We start from the raw sequence: 22,910 nt of genomic DNA on the forward strand, positions 1-22,910 counted from the left end.
AATGTATGCAACCGCCAGTGTGCGTGCGTCTCTCCACAGCTCACTGGCGACTTAGATCTTGTGCCCCGAGCAGTAGTCAGTCCAGATGTTTGGTGACTACAAGAACATTCTACATTGGAAGCTTTCCCACATGTTATCTGGTGTGGGTGATTCTGCGCTGGCCCGAAACATCAAAACAACCCAGTTCTAAAAATAGTCTTAATCGTTCTGCAGACTCTTTAATGTCTCTGATAGCCAACGCACCGCTAAGACGTACAATTTTACTCACACACCAGTCATGCTGCAACTACAGATTATATCTCATGCGTCGGGATTCACAGGGCAGATTTTTTAACTCTCCTCAGCTGCGTCGTGCTCTCTCAATCCACAAATGCGTGACAAAAGACAAAGTCTTGAGGCCTTACCATGAAGAATCTCACAGAGCCACTCTTTCTGTGCAGTAATATTTTATTTCAACTATACATGCCGTGTTAAAAAAATCAACAAAAAATATCATGAAACAAAGACCATCATTATTATTTACACATTCACAGTACAACTTTACAACATATCTACACGCTCAAGGACTCTGGAGATCGTATCTACAGCTGGCCTCGCGTCGCCATGTTGCACAGTATTTAAATCAAAAATGACATGACAAAATCTGGTTCATCTCCACCTGCACCAAGCTCAGACTGAAATATAAAGGCTTCCATTTAGATTGCAACAGAAAGACCGAGCTCATATTGCAATGTACAAGGCAGTTGAGCGACCTACGTTGAGCGAATGCCTGTGATGTGAGTATGTGCATGTGTCGAGTAGAAAAGAGAGCCCAAACACTGGTTAGATGACAGGCAGAACGTCTTTACATACAATCATCACTTGTAAACAAAATGTGGCTTTGGGCTAAACAGGCAACTGACGCTCACCCAAATAATGTACCCACTGCTACGAGAAATGATTCCTCGGTCGTCCCAAATGGCCAATAAAAACAACTCCGCTCACTGCAACCCTTTGGAGTCACAGATTTTGCACGAGACCGCTTTCATGTGAACACTGTTAATACGTTGGCTGCGGGCAGGATGTGCTGCATTGAGCCGACTGCTCCACAGTGCAAGGTCTCGCCACCTTACATCCCACTGTCAAAAAAATACATTCACTGCATGGCACCTCTATGCGGTGGATTAACACCATTCTCAACAACAGCGGCAGTAAAAAGAAAGTATTCAAAATCCCAATAAGTGTTTTCTTCGTCTTCCTCTGCGTGACTATCACAAGAGGAATGTTTGCCAGTCAACTTGTTTCCCCACATCACATCAGTTCGTAATAGGTAGTGATTTTACAACACACGTCCTGCTTGATTTCAAATTGTGCACACACACAAAAAAATGTTCATATAGCATATGACAATAACATAGAGAGGACCAATTGACGTTGCCAATATTGTAGACTGTAGAAGTTTTGTGATAAGGCACACAATGCACAGATTCAGGTTCACTTGCCTAAAAATATTTATACTCCTTATTTATAGTATTTAAGTATATACACGATCTTGTCATTCCCAGCATGACTCTTTTGGACACATTGGTAAATGTTGTGTTGATTGTACACTGGGCACTCTCTAGGAGGCTGCACAGGGAATATGGGCCGCAGAACCAGAACCATAGATGATAAGAGATGTTACATCCGTGTGTTGTTCTAAGGTCAGTCTAACATACCTTTATCAGGATTAATGTAGGAGGAAAACACTGTTGTTCTATTGGAAGGGGTGGGGGACAGGCAGGTTTAACAAACCACAAGTCCCCCTGAAATGTTGAATTCATACACATGGGATAAATCGTTTGTGTTGCTTTAGTGTCACGTGGTAAATTCTTTAAATAAACAGCAAAATGTTACAAAAGCAAACAGTTTGTTCATAAATGAGATGAGAAATGTATGTATTTTTTTTTTTCGTAATACCATTGCTACATACAGACAGGACGACCAGTCTATAAAGGGGCAGTGGAGGATGGGAGAGGTTTCAGTCGAGGAGAGACACGTTTTATCCCGTGTACCAGTTGTTTTAACCGAGCGGTTGTTTGCTTGAAATTGTACTTTTTAAGCCTCTGCAATGCAACACACACGCATAACGTCACTCACATATCCGAGGCTATCCCAACTTGGTAGAGGAAAAAACAAAAAATCAAAGACAAACACCTATGTCAGAAAAACCAATAGCAGCAAATGTACTAAGTAAAATTTCCCAGTGAGTTACAGTCCCTGTTTCATTGCCTCCAGCTCGATCCAGCTTTACTGCAGCCTAACCGAAACACCACAAGCATTACAGAGTGACACAGAAATGTGGTTTAGGCTCTGTTCAGATGGGTTCAAGCAAGACCACAAAAGAGGGAATATTGTTGAAATGATAAGACAGTGCCTTGGATCTTAACTGATCTTAAGGTGCATCCTCTGGCATGTGGCACCGCTCTCGACTGCCAAGTGTGAAGGCCTTAAATGCGTGCTGCCTTTACACAATTCTGCTTTTTCCGACAAACACTCCAACACATTCACCTGCGCTCTTTTTCTATTCGCTTGCTGCTTGATTCAGCGATTCGCAGTTATATGTATTTTAAGCAACACACACTTGATTATTGACGTTCCTCTCCTCTGCCCTCTGCCCTCTCTCTACCAAAGGCATGGCCGACCTTGCCTCTCTGATCAGTTCACATTAGTGGGAAGACAGTGCTGGAGGGCAGTGACAAATGAGACTCATTCAAGTATTCCACTGTTTCTGACCTGGTACCACATGCACACACGCCAAGCGGTCCTTGCTGGTGTCCCAAACCTCGTACCTAATATGGGAACAGGCGACACCCTGAGCCCAGATACAATGGGGAGCAGCAGATTCACCACTGTCCACTGTTCATATCCTGTGGCTACCTTGACAAGGGAGGACGATGGGGTCGTAGGGAGCAAAGAAGCCCCAATGAGTATCTTTGGCCGCACATGTGATTTTCCCTTTTTAGTGTAAGCGAATGTGCATATCATTTAAAGGGGGAACACACCTCAGGTTGATACACAAACACACACTAGGCCTTATCCCATCTGTACCCCACCAGGCCCTCAGGGCTCAAAACTCTACAGTCAAGAGCTCAATCAGAAGTGTCCATGGTCTCTAATAACTGTACTTGTTGACCACTCGCATCTGTGGAGTCTGTGGTGAAAACCCATTGGGTTTAGGGGGCACATCTGGCTTTATCGATGGGGTCCGTTTGAGCCCCGTGCGAGGGAGTGAGCCATGCCCACTGTAGCTACTCTGTCGGGACACAGAGGACGGGTGGGCTGAGTGCATTCCAGGTGACATCAACCCGCCATGGGAATCAAGTCTGGAGGGGGGTGTCGGGGGCATGTAACCCCCTCTGTTCATACTGTGTTGCCGAGACAGAGACACCCCCATAGTTACCCCATTGGGTGAGGTGGATAAGGATTGCCTATGAGAGGCACTCCGGTGTAGTTGATAGCCCCCCCTTTGTCTCTCCAGGGTACCACCCATGCTCAGGCTTCCCGTTGGTGTAGTGGGAGTGGTGGGCATGGGAACATCAACCCTCTTGGTGGGGCTGTTCCGTGGCAGGGAGGAGGAGGGGGAGTACAGGGAAGCCTCACGGCTGGGTACCTTGGGGGGTAATTCAGTTAGTTCCTCCATGGGCTCCAGTGTGAGATGCTGCCTCGGGCGGGGCCCTGATCCCTCTTGAAGAATGGCCTTGGGGTTGGCCACAGAGTCATTCAGGTGCTTTAAAAGGTCATTAAGTGTATTTCTGGCATCCACAGACCTCTTCTGGTCTTTCCTACCTCCCTTAGAATCTGGATTCTTGAGCTTCTTTTCAGAAGAATGTGGCAGTGTATCATCTCCACTTTCAAGGTTAGGGTGGTCATGTGTGGCGTTGGGCAAGACAACAGCACTAGGGATGTGGGAATGTCCCAGGTTAAGGTGAGGGTGGTGGGGGTTGGTGTTCGCAGGAGCAGGAGATGAAGGAAGGAAATGGGGACTCTTGGCTGAAGAGCTGGACTCCTTACGGGGCCCACTGACCTTCCCATGAGCCCTCTCCCACTGGTTTTTGATCGGCTGCAGGCCCTTCTGCTGAAGAACTGGGGTGGACTCGGGCGTGGGCAAGGCAGCCAACTCAGGGGGCTGACAGCCGTCTCGTAGGATCATGGTCTTGGTGTCACCGTTAGGTGAACCCAGATCTTTACCATTGCTCAGCAGGTTTGTGTACAGCTTGGGAGAATCAATGTTGGTTTGGTACTCCTAAAATGTGACAATACAAACAAAAATATTAATATTAGACACAGTCCTCTGTGTTTAAAATCACTCCTTTCCATGGAAAATGTAGCATTTCCAATGTTTTTGTTGCAGTACCTTTACAGGGCTGTCAAATAAGCCGTTGAGCTTCACAAAGCTTCCAGTGGAGTCGGAGCAGGATGGAGCAGACTCGGCATCCTTGTGGACATGTCTTGGTTTACGCAGGAATGAGTCTCGGTAGCAGAAAACAATCAAACCAGCCAAGAGAGCACCCATGAGGAAAGCAGCAAAAACGCAGGTGATGAGGATGTTCATGTGGACCATCTGGTTGGTCTCACCTGCTTGGATGTCCCAAACACCTACAAAACAGTGAGGCATTTGTTAAACCCCTGGTGAAAAGAGTCAGAATGCTTAGTGATGCGTACTGCTCTATCTATCCCCATAGCAGAAATGTGCATGTTTGTATGTGAGCACAATCATGCTTGAGTTTCTGTTTTTATTCCTCCTCCATCAAACACATGGTAATTATAGCTAAAATTCCACAGATATTTTTACATTACAGTTTATCTAAACCCAGATGAAGAAGAAGAAGTGGAAATTAGCCGATGCTGTTATGTACCCACATCCATTTCATCATGTTTAAGAAGCAGTGTTATGTTAGTTGAGCAGAAAAGACTTGAGAGTTGCCTTGACCCACGTTCCATTAGAGGCTTTTTGTCATGCGTCCAGTACCAAGGGGTTAGGGGTGCACTCTTAACTGAGATAGAGAGCCAAATCAATCTTTTTGACATAGTCCAGCGGGAAACTGATCAGAGGACAGAGGATGAACCTTTTGTCTTCCAGGTGTTCAAATGATTGATCTACAGGAGATTTGTTAGTAACCACAGACATTGAAAGAGTTAGTCATCCACCGTGCGGCCACAATAGTGATGTGGCAGAGCAGGCCCAGTCAATGATCTACCAGTCAGGGTAAACTGTTACTAGAGCTATGGATAAAAAAAAAATCTATTCAGGCAGAGAGAAGCTAAATCCAAACAACATACTTAAAAGAAGCTAAAATGAAAAGAAGTTGTTAACTGATAAGAAAACTAGAATTAATCATTAATCATTTAAAGAAAGAAAGAAAGAACGAAAGGAAATTACTATTTAAATGAAAGGATAAACGGTACATAAAAATATAAATGCATACTAACATAAATAACGTATAAAAATGTTTGATAAATAAAAGAGGCTGAATTTAAAATCTGCCATTTTATCTGCTGCCTCCCTGAGAATGTACGTGTTTGCATATGTATGCCTGTATGCGGATTCACATTTGTGTGGCTCAGGGAGGGCTGCTGGCAGCTATCAGATCAAGCTCAATGTAGCATGCTGGCTGCCTCCCCGTGGGCCTTACCCTCTCTGCCCCCTGGGATAGAGTCTAAAGAATGGGAGGTGGCTGGGTCATCCTGCAGCACAAAGCCTGAGCCGTAGAGCTCTGGACCAGGCCCAGAGCTAGGGTTCTGAGTGGGTGTGAGTACTGGGGGGTGTATGGGCACACTGGGCTGGACAGTGACTGGCGTTGATGAAAACTCCATGTCTGTGGTGACAAACAAACTGTTAACAAAATGTGCAGACGAGTGAAAAGCATACTGTTATCATCCCAGTTAGTTGGCACGGGCAGAGTGTATGACAAAAATAACAAGTAAACCTTCAGCTGAAACATAGTGTCACATTCACAGACCAATTCATTTTTTCATTCTTTTTTTTTTTTTTTAGACATTTTATGAATTGTTCAAAGAGGACTTGGTACACAACAGTGAGGATGCGAAGGGGTGGTGTGTGGGCATGCAAGACGGAGGATGCACCAGAACTGGAAGTGATGAGTGAAAAGAAGGAAGTGAATCTGTGCCGAGACGGAGCACTGATGTCGTCTGGTGGTTTTGTTATTTGTGGTAATGAAAATGAAGCGGGTGACATTAGCATTCGAAGGGTGCTTTTGGTAAAAAATGAATAAATAAATAAATAAATAAGATGAATGGTAGCATAGTGGAAAGAAAGGGTCAGAGATGCTGAGATGCTGAACTCAAGGGAAAAATAAAACAATTTGAGTAAAAGATCAAACTAACCAGAGGTAGGGTCGCCAAATGATTTGTAATCTGGCGCTGAAGTAGTGCCCAAAAACGCTAAAAGAATTAAAAGGACAAGAAATCATTATAAGGGAATTCAGAAGTAAGGGTAAAAAAATAAAAAAAATAAAAAAGAAAATCCCTAAGAGACACTAAGAGTGCAGCTCAGTTGGTTTAACAATACAGATATGAAGCACTCGCTGGCAGTGTCGTTTTCTCACTGGAGGCCCTCTGGTTCTGATCAATACTGAGGTTCAGCCTGGGTCATGTTTAGCTGATACATATGAAGGGACTGGTGCATTAAAGAGAAATTAGTAAAGGCGCATTTTCTGGCCCGCGAGACGTCGTAAGACCTCTGTCATTTGCACCAGCTGAGCATGACCTTCAAATGTACATGTCCATGTTTATGCCTCGCAGGCGGAATTAGTTACAGGGTGGCCATGTACTCTATGTAGATGTGTGTGTTAATACTGCACATAGACTAATGTAGGGGGCAAGTTAACTGGAGTGGTTACTGGTGTGAGTGTGCAGGCTCATGGTGTATGTGGAGATGGGCTTGTGTTTCATTTACGCGCAGCGTGTGCATGTTTGCGTGTGCGCTTGTCCTGTGTATGTCTCCGGATAGATGAAATGGCATGGAGATGAGATTCATACCTTGACAGTCTCCTAGGTGGGCAGTGTTTCCAAATTCAACATCCTGCTCATATCCAGACCTGGAGAGGAAGTAAAAAGATTCTTGTAATCTCATTTTTTTTTTTTTTTTTCATCTGTAATATTTCCGCTTCATATTGTGGCTGGGGCTTGAACTCACAAAACACCAGGCTGTATTCTTTCACAGGCTCCATGGGGCAGCCAGCCACAATAAGGATCCCTTGATGCAATGCAGGACCTGTTACAAAAACACAAACAAGTAGGCCATCAGACGTTTAATCACTCCGGAAACACTGTAATAATTTGATGTGACTAAACATTAACCACGAGGCATAAGGTGATGCAGTTATCATCGGCTTTATGACTTTTACCTGCAAAACAAAACAATAAAACAACAAATGCAACGGACATTCAGCCTCATCCTAAGTGCTGTGTCACTTACTTGTGGCAGGACGAATGCCTTTCGCAGCGACTCAGGGGAACACGGATGACGCAGCTCGAAAAGGCGACATAAAGGCTGTGTGCGTCTTTGTCCACGTGCAGCGAGAGGACACGCTTGTCATCCTCTCGGTTAGACAGGCACCTGGGGAGGGAGGAGGGAAACCCAATCAGAGGTCTATCAGATAAGTCTGTCTACGGTTTCAGTCTCTGTAGATTTAATCACTTGTTAGGTTGAGGAGCCACATAAAGCTTTTCCTCGCAGTTTAACAGGATTTTAACCTCTGACAGGTAGCGTGTCACGCGCGTGTTTCACTTTCGCAAATAATCACGCACACACGCTGCTATTTCAGGCCTTTCGTTTTTTTTTTCTGATTCCTCAGTCGGAGGGGACGGAAGGGGAAGAGAAAAAGAGAAGAAGGGCAGACAGAGGGAGAGGGTGAATATCCTTACTTGGCCCTGTTGAAGACATCTATCTCCTCCAGAAGCAGGCTGTCATTTAGGTATACGGAGGAGGTCTTGGCTAAAACCTTGAGGACGACCCCCGACTCAGCCCCGATGAACACCACGGTGTGGTTCTTGTGTGGCCCTGCCTCGTTGTCAACAGCCAGCGCTGTCAGCCTGTACCTTCACACACAGCAGAAGGGGCATTCGTTACAGCAGGGGATAGCTCATCCAAAATAGGTATTCGCACGAAGGGCGGTTTATAGAAAGGTTCAGATTCCAAAATGAAGTATTGCATTAGAACCGGTACCTGACACGTGTCTTCGTGAACCAAGGCTCATCCCCAATCGAAGGCACAGCTGTGTCCATGAGGGGGTGGGATTTGATGAACTGCAGGGTGTCGTCCGGGAATTCGACGGAGCTCTTAAAGGACGCGGCTGGACCGTGACCTGCACAGCTCCCGGGTCTAGGACACGCACAGAGGGCAAAAAAAGGTCAAAGATCAGCCCATACAATCACACACCAGGGAAAAATGATAACTTGTAATGAAACGGATGGAAAAGTGCAACAAAGACGTGGGTGGGCAGTGGGGGGCAGAGTAGCAGGTGCTTATTAGGATCACAAAAAGGCCTCAGTTGGAAACATAAAATATACATATGCGTGCTTATCCTCCATGAATGATTTACTGGGGCAATGAGGTGCTTCGTGGACTTTGTGTTTCGGACACAGGGCACTGCTGCAAATATACGTGCCGACTGTAAACGGGTTAAATATGCAACGCGTCTAATTATGACTAATTAATTATTTATCCATCAGCAGATGGCGAGTGTGCGTGCTGGGTCAAAACTAATAACCTGGTCCTTTACTAGTGAAACGGATTTGATCTCATTGGGTTTAACTCACACAAGGAGTTTAGAAATGGAGGAAACTGGCAGCTGCTGAGTCAAGCACCACCTGCTCAGAGAATAGTCACATTTAAAATCTGAACTACTTTGGCTTTTCCTTTGCTTTCTTGACTCTTGGTGCTTTGAGGAGGTGGAAATTTTCAAGGAGGAAGAGAAATACATACCGAGGTTTGGGCAACTTCTCCTCTGGAAATGGAGTCCACACGGAGTCAGGAGTCTTCTGCTCTTTGAACCGACCCCAGAACACTTTCTCAATGTCAGCCATGGAGAAGGCGCACACCGCTGACCCCGGTATACTGTGGAGAAGGAAATGCATCAATGCAGCGGTTCTTCCTTTCGCATCCCTCACTAATATCCCCGGCAGTGGTTCAGCTAAATCTAACCCTTACCTGTTCATCTGAGTGGTGAACACACCCACCACCGAGGGGACTCCATTGATGTCGATGATGTCCGTGATGGACTGCAACACGTCGAAGTAGAAGAAGGACTCGCCCGGCACGGAGCAGTTCAGCCTCGCCTTCACGAAAGACGTCCAGTGCTTCTCCAGCACCCGCTGCGAACCGCCCACGTCGTTTTTACAGATCCGGGCCACGCGGGAATACACAACCTACGAGGAGCAGAGGTTTAAGAGCGGACTGAGGCGGGAGGAAGAGGAAGCCATCTCTGTGAATGTCACTAAAAACACTTCAACATGCTGAATAATGCATTTCTCTATCCTGTAGCGACCCGGCGCAGACGACTTAACAAACACGCGCTCTCTTATTCAACTCAGTGTGTGGAGAGTGTTCACCGTGACTGCGACAAATATTTAAAAAAAAAAAAAAGAACACAGTCAGTGTTTCTGACTGACTTATCATGTGAACTTGAGTTTGATTCTACATATTACCAAGGCTTAGAGTATAAATGAACTACTTGAAGCAGTTGGCTTAGACAATTTGAATAATTTACCAGTGCAAACCTCCATCAGAGGCCAGGTGTCACCCCAGGATTAGTAGGTTTTAAATATTTATTAGCTGGTGGCTGATGGAGGATGCTGGCTTCCTGTGGCTTGGCCAGACCAGCTCAGGACGAGGCACGGTCAAATCTGAAGTTGGCTTCGAACATAGAACATCCTAATTCCCTCTCCCTGTGTGTGTGTGTGTGTGTGTCGCAGGGAGAGACAGACACAAAGCGGGCAATCTCGGGAAGACAAATCCTCTCGCTGCGTAATGGTTTTACATTACTGGAACACTCCCAGAAAACACTGCCGGTTGAAATTTCTCGTGTATTCTAATGCGAGTGGTGGTGTCGTTGCCTGAATGCGCCCCATTACCGCTGGGTCCATTTGCGGCAGAAACATGCACTGAGGGAGGTGTAAGCTTTTTTTTTTTTGTTTTGTTTTGTTTTATTTTTTTGCGGGATAAAGGCCTGCATACGGTTTATTTGTGTAGACTGTGTGATGCATTATAAATGACAGGTGCGGCGTCTTACCTTTCCCAGATTGCTGTGCTCCACTGCAATCTCTCGGTAGAAAAAGTACACATAATTCCCATACTCTGCTGCATGCAGGAAATGAGGTTCTGAGGGAGAGAGACAGAGAGTTAAAGTGTGTTTCTGCACCGTCACCACCACTGTGCATGTTGAATATTTCAGGGATTTGTACAAGGCTGTATATGACTGGGGGTGACCTAGATTGCCTGGGAGAGAACAGGCCACATCCCCATAGAGCTTGGCATGACAGGAGAGAGGGCTCTATCACTCCAAAAAAACAGCGCTCTATCATTCAAAACAAAAAAACAGCCCTGACAGCCATGTACATACATACACCATGCAAAGGCACCATGGGTGTCTACTTATCTCCAAACTACAGAGGAGGTGGGGTGGGGATTGGTCTAAATAATGAGGCGTTTGCTTACCTTTCAGCCATTTGGAGTCATATTTGATAGTCCTCAGGGCTGACCCATCACCCATACTGCGATAGATGACAGAATCACTGGCCTGGAAGTCAGCTACAGTTGCAGAATACAGCTTCCCTTCTACAAAAAGAAACAAAAAAACAAGAAGGAACACGGTCACAAAAAAAATACACTGTGAATGCTTTGTTGTTTCGCTCTTTTCATAAGGCTTAATTTGTTGAGTTGTTATCGCTGCGGGCGCAGTTTTACTGTGGCAAAGGCACAGAAGTGATAATGAGAGCATAAGTAGGAACACATTAGTTCTTCTTCAGCAAGACTAACTACGCGAGTGGGTGGGTGTGCGTTTGACCCTTACCAGCGAAAAGGGCAACGTTGGTTTGCTTGGAGTCGAACGGGCACCTTGCCAGTCCATTGATCTCTTCCCCGTCAAACTCTAGGTTATCCAGCTGCAGGGAACACCGACCGTCACCCACACAGAAGCAAACACACACCAGCGCGCACATAAATCAGTCAAATGAGTCTAGTCAAATGCATTTAAATCAAAGCGTGCGTTGCTACCCAAATTACTATTTGCGCGGTGCAAGTCCAGATTTTTTTATGTTCGGATCAGAGTCTGAAATTTGCCTCGTGAAATTGTCACGACAGGCTCTGAATACTGACCCTGTAGTATCTGCACATAGGGTTGAAACCGTTGGTGCCACAGATGAAGACCAGATCGTCGTTTCTGGGAACAAGCACTTTGATGAAGTTGTGGCACTCGTCCTGGAAACAGATACACAACATGGGACAGTGTTTTTGAGAGGCGGCCAGCTTGCTCTGCTCCCTGCAGTTCCTACCCGTGTTAGGTGATATAAAACAAACAAAAAAAAGGGTTTATTGTACATACTCTGTGTTTTCCCTTGACGGCGCACGTCTCTCTGTCGGCTTGACCCGACCGCCATGTTAGCTTCTGTTAAAAAAAAAAAAACACAACAGCAAAGCATTAGACGTGGAAAATGCACACATGTATACACGCACTCCCTCCCTTTTCCACTCTCATTTTACAGCCTGTCTAAATTGTGATGAATGGCTCAGTATTTTCTGTGGAGCCCTTTTAGTGTTTGTGGATTGAGAGAGAGCAGCTTGTGGCGAGAATCTTACCCGGTAAGGAATGATCTCATTCCTGTAGGATTCTCTCAGACTGACGAGATAAACTTGATCTCTGTGGACAAGAGGCAAAACACAAAGCTCAGTGATACTTCACAAACAGGAACACACGCACTGGCCTTTTTTTTTTTATATGTGCAGTGTAAATATTAAATGTCTTTCTATGTATTTCTTTGCCGTTATTACACTATTTCATATGAAAACCTCCTCTGATAAGATGCCAGTTATGAAAAACTGAATATGAATGTTATTGACCCGTAGAGAAGCACATTTTGCTTCCCTTTTAATAAAAATAAAAAAAAAAAATACGCCCACGCAAATGCCCAAAACTGGCAAGATGAGCAACCGAGAAACTGACAGCACAGATACATGTGGTGGTGATTACAGGAGCTGCACAAGTAGGAGTTTTACACTATACATGTCCAAGTGATTTCCTGCTAAGCAGTCAGATTAAGTCCAGCGTCCATAAATACCAAAAACGACATGTAAAGATGCCAAGAAATCCCTGACAGGGCGTCAGGGCTGGGGACGATAGACGCCTTTACCAGATCAATATTGGCCGTATACATCAGAAGCGGGCCGAGAAGCCACGGATCCAATACCGCTAAGAGCTTTTCCCCTTATGCCACTGTTCACCTGCCAGGCAGTGACTGAGTATACTGGTGGTGGGGGAAGTGTGAAAGAGAGGGGGGAGGGGGAGAGGGAGGGATAGAGATAGCGCGTCTGCTGAATTTACCTGCCAGCAATGAACAAAGTGTCCTGTATCTTGGTCATCAGCTGAAAGTCAAGGCGATGCTGGGACTCGTTGCCAGAGGGCCTGCCTCTGAACACAGGGTACCTCCGTGAGACTGCAAAGACATCACAAGTAGGGACACGCTTTATACAAATCCTCCTGCAATTAAGGCGGTGGTATAATAGTATAATAAATCGAATAGATGGTAGGGTATAATAAATAGAATAGACGGTGGAGTATAATAAATAGAATAGCGTGTTTTTTCTCTCCGGTCACGTGCGTGTGTCACAGTGTTGTGTTGAATAAGACCGCTTACGTCAGCACATCTCAGAGATGAAATTGAAATCCACTTAATGCCACGACTGACCATACACCAGACTGACTTTATATGGGAGTAGCGTGATGGCGAATGAACTGCTGACGCGACAGAGGGGGGGGCGGCGTTTGTCTCTGTGTCCAACGATAGCGACCGGGGGCAAGTAAAAAAAGTGTACATTGAGCATCGTCCGCCGCTGTCGTTTTTCAGTGACGTTGCAGTAATTGGAATCTAAACTCGTCTCTGCTGAGCTCATACCCCCCCCCAACCCCCCCGCGTGTACTCACAGTGTGCGTCAACGACATCGAGGGGTACGATGTCCTCTGGGAAGCTGACTGCGAGGAGAGTGCGCGAGGCTGTCAGCAGCAGCAGCAGCTCACTGAGCAGAAGCACAGCTCTCTGGCCCATGGCTGCTCACAGACGACACTTCCTGTTTCGCACCGGCGGAGATGTTACCTGCAAACACACACAAAACGCACGCTTTGGTTGTCTGACACGCAATGAATTTCACGTTATATTTAGCGCGCCGGTGCACGCTGCGCTCTCATGAGGCAAATTCAAACCTTTTATTAAACTCCTCACAACGATATTAATAACCTCCTGTTCTTGGCTGCTCTGTTAGTAACATGCAAACATATTGCACACATAATAACCCCTCTTATTTATTGATGACTGAGCTCTCTGCGGCAGGGCTTGGCGCTTTCCCCTCTACCTCTCCCTGCATCTGCTGTCTAAAGGAAGGTCAGCCAAGTGACCGGTGGGGTGTCTCCGTGTGTGTTGGATGCAGCGGAAGTCCACTCTGTTAGGAGCGTGGCAGGCCTGCTGTCTCAGTACATCTGTGCCCCGGTGGCTTTGCACTAGGCCCGGGCTCAACACTGATCAGCACATTGCAACTTCATCACCGTCACCGGCGCAGCCTCCGCTCTGACCGTAGCGGACTTCTGCTGGCTGTTATTGTTGCAGCACTTTTCCTTGTGGCGGCTGAGCTTCGGTGCAGCGCAGCGATTCACACGCACGGGCACGATGAGTGCCAACATGTGCACAGCTGTTTTGACACAGTAGTGATTTTTGTGGATAATACTTCGCACAACATCTGATCGTAGACATGATACACCAACAGCTTCACTGGTAATAATTTACTGTGGGAGTGGCAGGGGTTTAGTATGTTGGAAGAGTACTTTGGAGACAGACTGTGTCTGTGCATATTAATGATCGGTGTACATTCAAATATTTATAAGGCAAACAAATTATTCATGCAGGCAAAGCCCGAACGGATATAAACAATTTACTGGGGGACGTCACACAGGCAGAGGGATGGATTAGCTATGAGCACACTGGAGTGCACACGCACACACAAACACACACACACACACACACAACCCCGACTCTTTCAAATGTAGTAATGCAAAGACTGATGCGTGTGCGCACACACACATACAGTATTGACTCGTTTTTCAATTAGCCCCGAAGCACACCTGCTCCAGGGCTGTCTGTGAGCCCTGCCTGCCAGGCCATTAGTGCTCTGATTGATCCACACAGGAAACATGGCAGATCCGCAGCCGCAAATGGCAATCTATGGACTTTTACCATATCAAGAGTGGCCACGTGAGTACTTTGTAACTCCAAATCGGGCCACTTTTCCCTTTTAATAGTTTAATTTCTAAACGCTCGGTTCGGGGCCCCTAATAAAATACGATACATATGGTTGTCAAGGTGATTAACGGCAGCGCACATGCTTGTCGAGTAGAGAATTAGACGGCGAGATGTGTGACAGCAACAACACATATCAGCATGTCAACCTTTTGTCAGTGTGCGGATGACATAACATATAAATTATCCACGCAGCCTTCATGTCGAGGTGGAAAAGCATGGCGCTTATTTTCCCAGACTCTAATAATCCAGTGTTTGGCCTAAACAGTTACTATTTGATGATGTGTCACTAAAAAGAATAGCCACCGCGGTGAGAAGGAACCGAGGAAACGGCAACATGTTGTAGTCATCAACAGTGTGTAATCACGGCTATTCAGCTCGCCGTGGGATGCTGAGGCCTCTGTAAGAGCAATGTCATTATGACTGAGTAATGCAAAGCCTGAATGAGGCGACGCTTCAACCCAATCAGTCCATTTAGCGGTTAAATTACAGGGTTGGTGTTTTGACAAAATAGGAGGATATTATGAGGGTCAAATGGTTGTTTTCTCCTACAATAACTATAACTAATTCTAATCTAGATGCGAGTGAATCTCCGGACGCGAGAGAGCCACAGATCCAATGCACACAGACCCCCATATCTGTGCAGCTGTCGGGAACTTAATTTAAATGTGAAATAGTGAATGCGGCTGTGAAAGGAGAGGTGATCAGGTTTGTTAAAAGCCACCGTAAACTGCTGAGTTTATGGGAAAAGTCTGGGTCTGGAGTAGATACCAACTGTTCAACAGCAGAAAAATAGAGGAACTATGGAAGGTAAATAACCAAGCTCCGCATTTTAATTCTATGGCGCTATCGTAGGGGCTGCAGGCTGTGCCCGGCTGTGTTCACAGGTAAGTCATTTCCTTACTTGTCAGAATGTACAGCCCCGCTCTATATCTATATCGCCTCTTCAGGAGCACTTACATTCACGCCACTTTTTTGCTGCCGCTCTCCCTCACTAAACAATTCAGGAGAAAAACACTCCGTGCCGAGGGAGAACGCTTAGCGTCCGTCTCCCATGATTCCTTGCACCGTAATAGCCATACTGCAGGCTTTCCTCAGAAACTTTAATGTAAAACAGAGACAGAAGACATCCAGAGGTCATTGATCTAAAATTACTTCTCGGTCTCTAGTGAGCCCAGCGTGTTTTCTATTGACTATTCCTTTTTCGTTCTCTGGTTCCTGCCCTCCAGAGTGTGTGTGTGTGTGTGTGTGAGAGAGATCGTGTGTGGGTGTGTGCGCGAGCACACATAGGCCCCGACAAGCCTGGAGACGCTGGGCTTGTCACGCAACTCAGTGCCATTCAGTCTTGCCTCATTCTACCTCTGTTATTACAGGCTTTCCAGTGTCCTACAACCACGCACTTTCCCTGCTGATGTTGTTGGCCCAGGCCCATGGTGTTAAACATGGCGGGGAGGGGGACTTGCTATTTCTGCTGATGGTGGGTGTAAGGGTCTGTAGCCCACTCCTGGTTGGAAACAGCCGAAGCTTTGGAGTTCCGAGCTTAAAACAAGAGATTAACACATACTCGCCTCTCAGTTGTGCTTTCATTGGCATATGTAAGCCCTGACCTCTCCTCTACCGCAGCACCGGAGGGATGTGTTTTTTGTTTTGAGGTCCTACCGGGGGCGAACGTGGGACAATAAAAAAAGATGGCAAACAACAGGGGTGCGTGAGGTTTCGTAAATTGTGTGCGAATGTGATGGGTGGATGTAATCCCAGCAGAACAATGGCCGCTGCTGCTCGAGGCCGCCTGACTTGACATCTAGCACCACAGCGAGCTGTAAACCTGACGGCACAGGAAATCAGATAACCCAGGAGTTCAGTTTCAGGCGTTCGGTGCGTGTGCCTCTTAACCTGTATGTAAGTAAGTAGCCGTGTGTGACTGGGTAAAACTGGATAGATCCTATAACATGGTTGCAGCAACTGTCAACTGTAATCAAGATGCAGCAACGTGAGAGACCGCCACACGGAGCAAGGAATCCTCACTACACCTTTTCCAGATTCAGTAATAACCAGCGGCGCTAAGCACAAGTGGGTTACCTAAGGATCGCTTCTCAGGGGCTTGGTTGGACCTGCTGCTTCAGATATTTGGCAGAATGAGGCACCTGTGCCACCCTAAACCGTGCTTCCCTCCCTTTCTTCTGCACCTTGGCAAGAGGCGGAGTGAAACAGGAGAAAGGCTGTTCTCAGCAGTAGTTCTTCTATAGTACACCACAAAGGGCCTAAGCTGCAGGTGTGACCAAGAAACAAAAAGGGCTTTGGGCAACTCAACACAATAGAGCCCCACCCCCGGTCAGTGGACCAGCGTTCAGAAGAGCTGTTCTGGGGCTCGTGAAAAGAGACTTCTGGAGGAAACAAAGCAAACTATAAACATGCTGACTCCAACTGCTGCGCCGAAGGTCAAACTTTTATCGCCTGGCCAATTAAATACGGAACAATCTGATCCCCAAGCAGAAGTTTAGGCAAACCATCAGGCTGTAAAGGGTTAACACTGATCACTGTATGGTTTAATGATGGTTGTTCCGGGGTTACAGCCGGCTGTAGAGGAGGTTAACGGTGGTCGTTCTGGTCACTGAATTCTGACCCTGTGGCCACTGAGGCGGAGTGAGACACAGCAGCCAGCTGTGCTGTCATCAGACCCAAGCCTGGTTCTGATGTTTGACCTGACCATAGCGCGCTGCTCCTGCCAATATGTTGTTTGTAATTTCAGAGGCTGAGGGCTCTGATCTCACTCCAGATTTTTCAGGGGAATCTGCATGTCTTATTTTGCTTCTTTAAAAGCCCTGTACTTATTTGAGCATATGGCACAAACATTTTGACCACTGGCGAAGTAAAAAGTCTAGTCATTTAAAAATCATTAGAACCAGGTTACTGTCTGGAGACAGGAATAGGTCCATGTGCTGGGTATGTGGCCAGTCTTTTTTTTTTGCATCTGGCCATATTTTCTTAGATATTAAGACACATCTCCTAAAATCCGACTCGCACACATGCTTGCATATTTGCTTAAAAAAAAACAATTAGTTTTTTTTTTTTTTTTTAATTTAATCCATTATTCTTCATTCTTTTAATCCGTTTCGATTTTTCAAGTTTTGGATTCTCCTGTTTTGCGCACACAAACCCATGCAGCAGCCCGGGCAGCCTCTAATGCTCGTATTGTGCGGACCAGGGCATAAAGGCATTCAAGTTTTGTCCGTGCTAAATCTTTTCAGATGCCTTTAGTTCACATGTAGGACTCATTCAAAAGACAACAAAGACGCGGGGGACAGCGGTGGAGTGACAACAGTGATGGGGTTGCGTTTTAACTGCCTCCACAGCACTTAATGCATGCACAGGGCTGGGCTTCCATGCTGCTCTTCCTCCAAAAAAACATTATGAGCGCCCGTGAAATGTATTATCCAATGTAAGAATGCCAGAATGAAATCGAGGAATACATTAAAGCGGTAAAAGGCGCCGGAGAAGGGGCAACATTCGTGTTAAATTGTGCGTCCCGATCGGCTCTTATTGTTTGATAGCGTACCGTGTTTATCAGTCCGCCCAATCACGTGTATATTACCTTTGTTACATGAAGTTCTGTAGAGTCCAAATATCAGGAAACACTTAAAATTATGCCTCGAACCATTTGAAACAACTCGCATTTATTGAGACTTTTAAGTGTACGAAAATATGGTCACCATCCTGCACGAAATGTTTAATATAGGACTGCACTGGTGAGTTTTCTTTATGCCGATCTGATCCATCGATAACACAAATCAGCCCTTTTATTTTGAACTCAGTTTGACAAAAAGAAATATCAAAGAAATAACTGTTGATTTTGACATATAGTTGGCTCTCTTGTGTATAGATTCTGTTCACAAAGAAGCTTCCCGGACAGAATGGAAGCCAGTAGTGATGTGTCCTTTAATAAAATCAAGGACCGCTTTAATAATACAAAACAGAAAGTGTATCCTAAACCAGAAAGAAGAAAAAAATCAATAATTCAAATTCTCTGAGGGCACCTACCTTGAGTATCCGAATTCACACATCAACAGGGCTCTCCGACTGAACGCAATATTCCTTTGGTAATCCATTTGCGAGAAAACACCCAGAATGTAATATTCCTGTTATTTTAAGCTCCATCCGGACCCCACTTTTCTCTTTTTATCATCCAGTTGCGCACAGATTTCAGCTCCGCTCACCGCACATGAGCATTTTGACTCTGACTCTGTCTCCGTCCCCGGGCCCCTGCGCTCTGATGAGTGATCTTCAAAGCTCTGCCACGACCACACGACTCCCCCCTCTCTCTCTCTCTCTCCCTCCCTCCCTCCCTCCTTCCTTCCCTTCCTCCCTCACACACACCAAATACACCAGCCCCTTCCACTACGATCAACTTTGGAAAACAGAGGGGAAAAGGCATAAACATTAACGACGCGCAGCTCTTACTACGCCGCGCTCCGACTCCGTGTATCCCGTAACCGGAGATTTAAAAGAACGTGGAGGTGTGCGGGAAGCACGAGAGCGCACGTCCACCAGATATAAAAATTAACAGATTCACAAAAAACTCATAGCTGTGTTTGTTTATGCAAGCAGACAGCGATCACATAAGTTTGAGTCCATCGGTTTGGCACATATTTTAAAGATTACGCGTGTTTTTTTTCCTACAGGAGCGTAAATTTGGCTCACAAATGAAGGTGGTGCGTAAAACGATTTCAGTTTGATTCGTCCCTGCTTCTCTTGCACGCATTTACTGCCCGTGCAAAGACGCCTCGGAGCAGAGCAGATTGATTTTTTTTGCCAGCCCTGTGAGAGCAATGAATGGACAGTGCGTCGTATTGAAGTAAAAATAGTCCGGACCTGAACTATTTCTGTTCTGCAAGCATCGGTTTTGCAGAACAGCATAGCGACGTGGTCAGAAGAAATATATCTATTTTTTCTTTTTTTTTCTTTTTTTGTTTCCCGGCAAAGAGTTCCCGTCCCCAGTTTTCCCCCCTCGACTTTCGCTGCACAAATACGGCGCAACAAAGTGTGTCCACGTAGCTGCAGGGAACTCACCTCATCTGAATTGATTATTTTGTATCCTTTGGCGTTGCCGTAATCCCCCAAAAAAGGATAATATTTAGCGCGTTGTATTGGACCAACTTCTCCTGGCAGGGAGAAAAACAAACTAATGCACGGCAAATGGTGTAATTCGACCCGTGCTAAGTCAATCCATCCAGCCAGGACCTAAGCCTACCAATAAGCAGCGCTCTTGCTCCAGTCCCTCCCCCCGAACATCCATCTCTCCTCAGTTGGTTCGGGCTTCTCTGCCTTGCTCTGGCTTCCTTCCTTTCTTTCCTAAGAGAAAGAAAAAGCGACCCCCTCCCTCTCAGTTCTCCTCCTGTGTGACCCCGTATTGCCCCCCCTCCCTCTTCTGCTAAACCCCCATCCCCCAACACCAAGTCAGCAAGAGCGCCTAGTTAAAATCATTTCAGCTCAGTTTTCTGGCAAGTCTGCTGCTTGGTAAAACACAACTTTAGACATGCTAGGATTTCAGAAAGAGATTCTGCACAAATATCCCTCTACTTCAGCACTGCTTCCTGCAACGCACCTTTTTTTTTCTCTTAAAAATTGGATGCAACTCTGTAGAAGTAGAGACAAATTTGACCTTTATGCCAAGTAAGTTTTGCACAGGTTTTGCACACATCGATCTGTTTTGCTCGAAAAATATTTTAATAGATGAATAGATGCCAAAAACGTGACAAACCCAATAATTCTCTGTAGCAATGTTAAATGAACTTTTTTTTAGCTCCTTTTATTCATAGGCATTCAGCGTGTATGTGTAAACACTGAGCGCGAGCATCTTCACATATGCATGCGAAGCTGAAGTCCTCGCTGAATGTGACTGGTCATTCTGGCCAGGTCGGCAAGGCTTCGACAAAGGAGGCCCATTTGCACCCCATTATAGAAGCAGGTTAGCAGATGTGTGAGAATCTCACATCCTCACCCATAAGCACGCACACACGCACTCCTGACAGCCCCCATTATGGGCCGCGAAAGAGGGATCTGCATCTCAATACTTGTATAGGAAACACTAGTTTGCACTGCTGATCTGCCTGATCCCGGTCTGGCACTTCTTGCATGTCTTTGTCCGCGCTTGTCCCACCCTCTTCCTCTTTCTTTTATAGTATCCTGTCTCTTCATTTGACAGGACCGTTCTTTTTCCTCATGCTCGCTTTACTTCGTCCAGTCCCACTGAGGGTATCTCGACACATACGCTGCGGTTTCCCATTTATGTGACGTTTCATCCATTTTCTCTCATGCTTCGCACTGGCCACCCAGTGTTTCTGACAGTCCTGGGTCTCTCCTGTGTGCTTTCGCTGCGTCCTGCGGGGACTGAATCAGCACGAGATTCTACGTGCGAGAAGATAGATTGGATGGACGGATCGATGCGTCTAAGGTTTGCCAGATACAGGTCTTGAGTGTCAGGGAGCATGAATAGATATATGGATCTGTGGGCGTCTGGTGATTGGTGGATCTATTGATTGGGCTTTTTTTTCCAGGGAATTGACGGTTTTATTGGTAGCGTAATGGCAAAGTGACACCATTTCAGCAGGTTGTGGTGGCCTTTAGTGCACAACTGTCTCTATTTAGATGTGCTTGTTGTGTATTTCGTGCAAGTCCAAATGAATTTTCATCAACCTAGTGAGACTGATGAAACAATACTCTATACGCTTCCAACGCAACCAAAAATCCCATCTCTCTATTTTCTTTACTTTAAAACCATGAAAAATGTGATTTCCTGAACAAAACACATTGATGAGTCACGGGAAAAGAGATGATTAAATGGAGATTCAATTACAAATATAGCTGTAATAAAAGTGAAACAGATGGGTGTATGACAAAGGTCTTTTAGTCCAAGAGTCTGCTTGGATTGGTAGTGGGAATGAACAGATGAATGTATTGATGTTGGGAAATTGAGAGATGCATGGTGGGAGAGTGGACGGGGGAGTAGAGGATGAGGGGGTGGACAGAATGGACAGAAGACAGAAGGCCTGTCCTGCTCCAAAAGCCTGAGATGCCCCCCCTGGGACCTGGCAGTGTGTAGGTCAACCCCAGGGGGTGTGCACGGGTGGGCCCCAGGGTGCAGAGGAGAATGTGTGGGCTTGGCCTTAGGTTGGGCTTACAAGAGAGGTGCACTACCCTTCACTCCCTTATTTACTGCCTGAAACGCTGGTACAGATGGCCATGTGTCAAGGATTGGGGCTGCAGGTTTAAGGTTGCGGCCCAGGTCAGAGAGAGGGTTGATGTTTTAACTGCATCACTGTTTTTTTTTCCACCACCTGACACATCTGATAACACATCTTAAATAATTGAATTCAAACATGCTTAAGGCAACTCACTTAGCTTAGTCTTACCGCCGTGATGAACAAGCAAAAGAAAGACTCCGGTGTGAGTGGTCCAGTTTTCGGAAGTACAGAAGTAATGAGACGACAGCGGTGCGCTAAGTAGGAGAAAGGAGGGAGCGCTTCTTGACTTGGCATTAAGTGTTCTATCAGATGGCCGCCTCTCAGGGTGGAGACAGTCTGGACTCAGCTTACGTGCCGACCTCTGATTGATTAAGAGGCCGTCTTGGGGCCCTCTACTGGCCTGGGGCACCATTTGTCACCTGACAGTGCAGTCCTGTTTAGACGCTTCGTGTCCTCCAGTCCACACGCAGACCTTCTTTCTAAATCCACCAACACAGCCGGATCCACTGGGGCCACCCATGTCAAAAACCTGTTCACTCACTCTGGTGCTCGGCCTTTTGGGTTGGAGTAAACGCCAAATGGCATTTTTAAAATCACATGAAACCCGTAATTCACTGCAATTGTTTGAATCTAACCTATTGAGACCAGAGATTTTATTTGTTGTGTTGTTAATTTCTCCAAGGACCTAAGAAGTATAAAAACTAAGCAACTTTGAGCAGGACGTTTAATCCCAGTGTCCTCAAATGGGTACTTGCTAATTAGCAATGCTCTCATTTGTCACTACTGATAGAATTTGTTAAATTTGCAAGTCATATTAAACTAGAAATGTTAACAAGTATAAGTAGATAGGTTTCAACCATAAAAATAAAAATTTCGCTGAAATGCCCGCTATCATGCTATTATTTAATCATTTTTTAGCTAGCAGCTAACGTATTGACCCTTTTCTACCAGTAGATGGCAGATAAATGCGTCGACTTATGAGGACAATGGGTCTAAATGAACCCGAATAAGACTACCACTAACTTAAAACCTTATGTCCCCATATGAGGACCAGGTCTAAACGATGAAGCCCATGTGTGTGCAAAAATCTGCAGTTCATCCAGTGGCCACTTGAGGCTGGCTCCA

At 45.9% G+C, this 22,910-nt stretch overlaps 1 protein-coding gene across 5 annotated transcripts; it reads right to left on the reverse strand.

Annotated features, from left to right (window-relative positions):
- Positions 1-429: 429 nt before the first annotated feature.
- Positions 430-19,819, reverse strand: sema6dl (sema domain, transmembrane domain (TM), and cytoplasmic domain, (semaphorin) 6D, like). 5 transcript variants are annotated; one of them, XM_047580067.1, is made up of 20 exons: positions 19,612-19,819; positions 13,182-13,350; positions 12,582-12,693; positions 11,840-11,900; positions 11,586-11,648; positions 11,360-11,461; positions 11,055-11,145; positions 10,700-10,819; positions 10,275-10,363; positions 9,194-9,411; positions 8,969-9,100; positions 8,210-8,365; positions 7,909-8,082; positions 7,460-7,600; positions 7,178-7,255; positions 7,021-7,079; positions 6,367-6,423; positions 5,655-5,837; positions 4,376-4,617; positions 430-4,264 (listed from the first exon to the last, which is right to left on the reverse strand). In XM_047580067.1, exons 2-20 carry the CDS (start codon positions 13,300-13,302, stop codon positions 3,134-3,136), a joined length of 3,330 nt encoding a protein of 1,109 aa, XP_047436023.1. In that variant the 5' UTR covers positions 13,303-13,350; positions 19,612-19,819; the 3' UTR covers positions 430-3,133. The 5 variants fall into 5 exon arrangements, with proteins under 5 accessions (XP_047436023.1, XP_047436022.1, XP_047436024.1 ...); XM_047580066.1 differs by lacking the exon at positions 19,612-19,819 and adding an exon at positions 18,583-18,840; XM_047580068.1 differs by lacking the exons at positions 6,367-6,423; positions 19,612-19,819 and adding an exon at positions 18,583-18,839.
- Between the last annotated feature and the right edge of the window lie 3,091 nt (positions 19,820-22,910).

The sequence above is a fragment of the Mugil cephalus genome, chromosome 3 (assembly GCF_022458985.1).
Source record: "Mugil cephalus isolate CIBA_MC_2020 chromosome 3, CIBA_Mcephalus_1.1, whole genome shotgun sequence".
Taxonomy (NCBI): Eukaryota; Metazoa; Chordata; class Actinopteri; order Mugiliformes; family Mugilidae; genus Mugil; species Mugil cephalus.

What these genes read in the sequence shown, in the direction of transcription:
- sema6dl (XM_047580067.1), bottom strand. Translation starts at nt 13,302, where the DNA reads ATGGGCCAGAGAGCTGTGCTTCTGCTCAGTGAGCTGCTGCTGCTGCTG. An exon ending in AGCACAGCAATCTGGGAAAG is followed by an intron (nt 9,412 to 10,274) that starts GTAAGACGCCGC and finishes TGCTCCTCGTAG; the next exon opens with GTTGTGTATTCCCGCGTGGC. An exon ending in TATTTGACAGCCCTGTAAAG is followed by an intron (nt 4,265 to 4,375) that starts GTACTGCAACAA and finishes GTCACATTTTAG; the next exon opens with GAGTACCAAACCAACATTGA.